Raw genomic sequence first — 3,812 nt, 5'->3', positions numbered from 1 at the left:
TTACCTAAATATTCTGCCCTCAACATCCCCGCTCCCCAATTTTGTACAACATTTTCTCCCCTTTAAATAAAGGGAAGAAGTGAAACAAAACCAGCCCCAGGGAAGCAACGTTGTAATATAATAATATTTATCTTTCTAGAAACATTTCTCAAGAGGTTAAAACTGTCCTGCAAACAACCTGATAAGGGCTTCATAAAAGCTGCTTCATAAAAAGAGAATTAAAACTTTGTGGCTTGAGGAAGCTGGAGTTGTGTGAGCTCACCAAGAGGTCAAGGAGCAGTGGTGGGTTACTGCTCAGAGCCATCGAGGCTTGTACCCCGACTGCGGTGGAGGCTGCCATGATGTGCTCCTTTTTATAAAAATATTGCTCTTTTTTCTTGGATCCGTGTTTAGGATCCAATCTCTTCAGCTTCCCATGAGCTCAAGCTTTTCTAAAAGTAAATTTGATTGTTTCTTGGTTTCAAGGTTTTTTCTTGTTTTTAAAGTAACAGTAACTGGAGGTAATTTTATACCTATAATGTGGGATAAACTGATGTGGATATTAGTTCAGTGAAGAATATTTTGTCTGTTAAAACTACAAAGCGGTATAAAGACTGTTTCAGATGTCTCTGTTCTCTGGTGATAAAGTGATCGTGCTTAATATCTGACATATTGCGCCTTCCTGTGTGATCTCATTTAGGTTCCTGCTCATTTAGGCAGGGGGATTGGACTAGATGATCTTTTGAGGTCCCTTCCAATCCCCAACATTCTGTGATGCTGTGATATTGTATAAACCACATGCAGACTAAATTACAAAAAATGTTGATACTGTTTTCCATATTTATAGAATTCAGTTATTTCTACCATTTATTAGTTTAAGAGTTTTTTTCCTGTACTTAATGGTTAATGTAATATGGGGGCTCTGGTACTACAGGCGCTTACATGCTGTATTAATATGAGTAAACCCTTAAAAGCTGATTGAACTAGCCATATAATTAAGGCTCTTGTATATCCTTATGTGCTTGCAAGTGTAAGATTTGGATCAATATTTAATATTCCTGGAGACTATATTTTTGTGGAAGCAATTTAGTATTATATCTAATCGCTGTGATCCTGTCTCACAGTACAGTTATTTCCAGTATATATTGGATGTCTATTGGATGTCTATAGTCTTTAAGATTGCTATAAAAAGGACTAAAATTTATTGTTTTCTCGAAAATGCTTTCTGCTGTGTTAGTGCCGCTTTGTTTCCTTCCAGAGCTCACAGAGAGTGCCACTTACTGCTGTAATTCACGCCTCTTTTTTTATGCTTTCTCCTTTCCCTCACCATTATCTTTTTTCCTGGAAAACTCTAATCAGATTGTTACACGATGACAGAGACTTGCTTCTTTTTCTCATCTCTCGGTACTCCAGGAAGCACAGTTAGCAGTGACTATTAGTGGTCTTCTAGCAAGTGTTTTAGTTCACCAAGTCCATTAAAAGTGGCACTGTGTGTTCTGGAAGAATTTCTGTTCTACATCCCTAGCAGGGAGCATACTTTAAATACAGGGAGGAAGATTGGGCACAATTTTTTTTCAGTCCTGGTTTTGAGCAAGTACAGTTCGGTGGAACATCGTGGCAGTGAACAACTTGTCCATCATATTGCATTTTGAGGAGGCATTATGTGATACCTTGTAGTTCAGACTTCTCAGGCAGCTGTTGGAGAGCAATCATTGCATCAGATCTGTCTCAAAAAAAAAATCACATAGCATTAGTTACTTTTTTAGTACATTTTGAAATATTCTGACAAAATGCCTTAAAAGCTGAATTTTCCTTAAAAGCTTGAATTAGATTTATTTTCTCTGTCGCAAGATGTTTCATGTCTTACATAGTTTCTGCCTGCCATGCTTCCATTGCAACATTTATTTCTTTCTTCATACACGTTTCTGTATGTATGGATAAACTTAATATTCTATCTGGCAGATTTTTAATTTTAGTATTTTAAAAGGTAAAGAAATGAGATAACCTTAATAATACTGAATGAAAGTTTCAAACAACCATTAAATTGTAATCAGAGGGGAGGGGTAAGCCCTTGAGCGTGTGTGATGCGAAGTGCATGATGTCAGTCTTAAAATGTTGGTTGACAGTGTACAAGTGATTATTACTGCACAGAATCACAGAATGGTTTGGGTTGGAAGGGGCCTTCAAGCTCATCCAGTTCCCCCCCCCCTGCCAGCAGCAGGGACACCTTCCACTACACCAGGTTGCTCAAAGCCTCATCCAACCTGGCCTTAAACACTTCCAGGGAGGAGCAGCCACAGCTTCTCTGAGCAACCTGTTCCAGGGTCTGACCACCCTCACAGTGAAGAACTTCTTCCTAATATCTCATCTAAACGTCCCCTCTTCCAGTTTGAAGCCATTATCCTCATCCTGTCACTATTTGCCCTTGTAAAACTTCATGTAATCCACACTTCATAGCATTAAGTTTTGCGTAGCGTCGTTAAATTCGTTTGTATTTGCCCTGTATGACCATGTGAGTCTCCCTTAAACTGGCAACAAGGTTTCACCACTTTCACCTCCAGCTTCCAGTTAGATTGCTCCTGTCTGAGGTACAGAAACACTGTGCTAGTCCCTTCATAACTCAGTTACTCGTGTACAACATGAAATGTGCTTCTTGGTGGCTTGTACACCTGTTCCATTCCTCTGTAGAGTGCTGGTGACAAGGAACCCTGGTTTTTGTCTGTGCCTCAGAGATGAGTGATTTGTACTCAACAGGGCTGATTTATTTTCCCTGGCACATTTAAGATGGGAATTCTTCACTTTGGCTTGGGGCCTGTAAAAGTCTGGTATTGCTTAGTAGATGATCACCCATTTATCAGTTAACTAAAAACCATTTAAATCAGCATTTCCTCGGTCAAAATGAAATCTGTGAACAATTAGTCACTGCTACTCAATAAAAAAATGCAGGTCCAGGAACTGAGTGTCTCCAGAAATGACATGTCACAGCTGTCTGTCCCTGCAGCTGGCCTGTAGAACACGTGGGAGCAGTCCTTTGAGCAGTCACTTCCACCATGGCTGCAGTTCTTGAAGATACAGTTGTGTCTGAATGACTTAAAATCTTGGCTCTCCAAATTCTGTTCATTTCAGTCATTATCCTTCCTATCTTGGAGCAGTGTTTATCCAACAGGATTCTACAAGACTAAAGTAATGTAGTAACACGTGCTACTTTTCACCAATAATTTTATTGTCTTAAAGTCAAAATCTATTGCTGACTGTATCCACTTACCATGATTTCTGTTTCTTCACAAGCTGGCCATGGAATTCCCATCAGAAGACATTTTTTTAATGACAGCTTCTCCAGTTATAAAAGCTGTAACGAATTTCAAACAGGTGAGAGAGAGACTTATTTTTTCTTATGGTCAGACCTCTTCAGAAGTTTGTGTACGTACAGAGAATTTAGAACCTAATCCTGAGAAAGCTTACGCTTTTGAACTTGTTTTCCCATTAGTGTGACTGCAGCGGTGTTTGTAGGACTGATGAGGGATTTTATAGTGATTCATAATCATTAGTAATTGGTGAATATCTCAGCAACATTCGAGCAAAGGTTAAACTGGGTACTTAGAAGGGTGAAGTATTTTCTAAGTTACTGAAGCTTTATTTTACTTCTTTATTTATGGGTATGCTCCACTTCATGCACTGAAATGGTATCTTTGGAATAAATTACTGTAAGAAACCTAGTCTTGCTAGTGGTTCTCATACAGTAGCATGTTTGGATTTTGGTCAGAAACAGTTCTGACAAGCAATAAAAAAAGGGATAGCCTTCTGCAAAATTGCCTGCAGCTTTATCTGCATCT

The 3,812-nt window shown here is 38.9% G+C and overlaps 1 protein-coding gene across 1 annotated transcript in view; it reads left to right on the top strand.

The window, feature by feature from the left end:
- Window positions 1-3,268: 3,268 nt before the first annotated feature.
- Window positions 3,269-3,812, top strand: part of PYROXD1 (pyridine nucleotide-disulphide oxidoreductase domain 1) — a 15,676-nt gene continuing 15,132 nt past the window's right edge. The window contains exon 1 of the mRNA XM_010174277.2: window positions 3,269-3,348. Coding sequence (XP_010172579.1) covers window positions 3,274-3,348 — 75 coding nt within the window. The 5' untranslated portion in view covers window positions 3,269-3,273. The remainder of the gene's footprint in view (window positions 3,349-3,812) is intronic.

Source organism: Antrostomus carolinensis, unplaced genomic scaffold (genome assembly GCF_000700745.2).
Source record: "Antrostomus carolinensis isolate BGI_N321 unplaced genomic scaffold, ASM70074v2 scaffold318, whole genome shotgun sequence".
Taxonomy (NCBI): Eukaryota; Metazoa; Chordata; class Aves; order Caprimulgiformes; family Caprimulgidae; genus Antrostomus; species Antrostomus carolinensis.
This window is presented reverse-complemented; position numbering and strand designations above follow the sequence as displayed.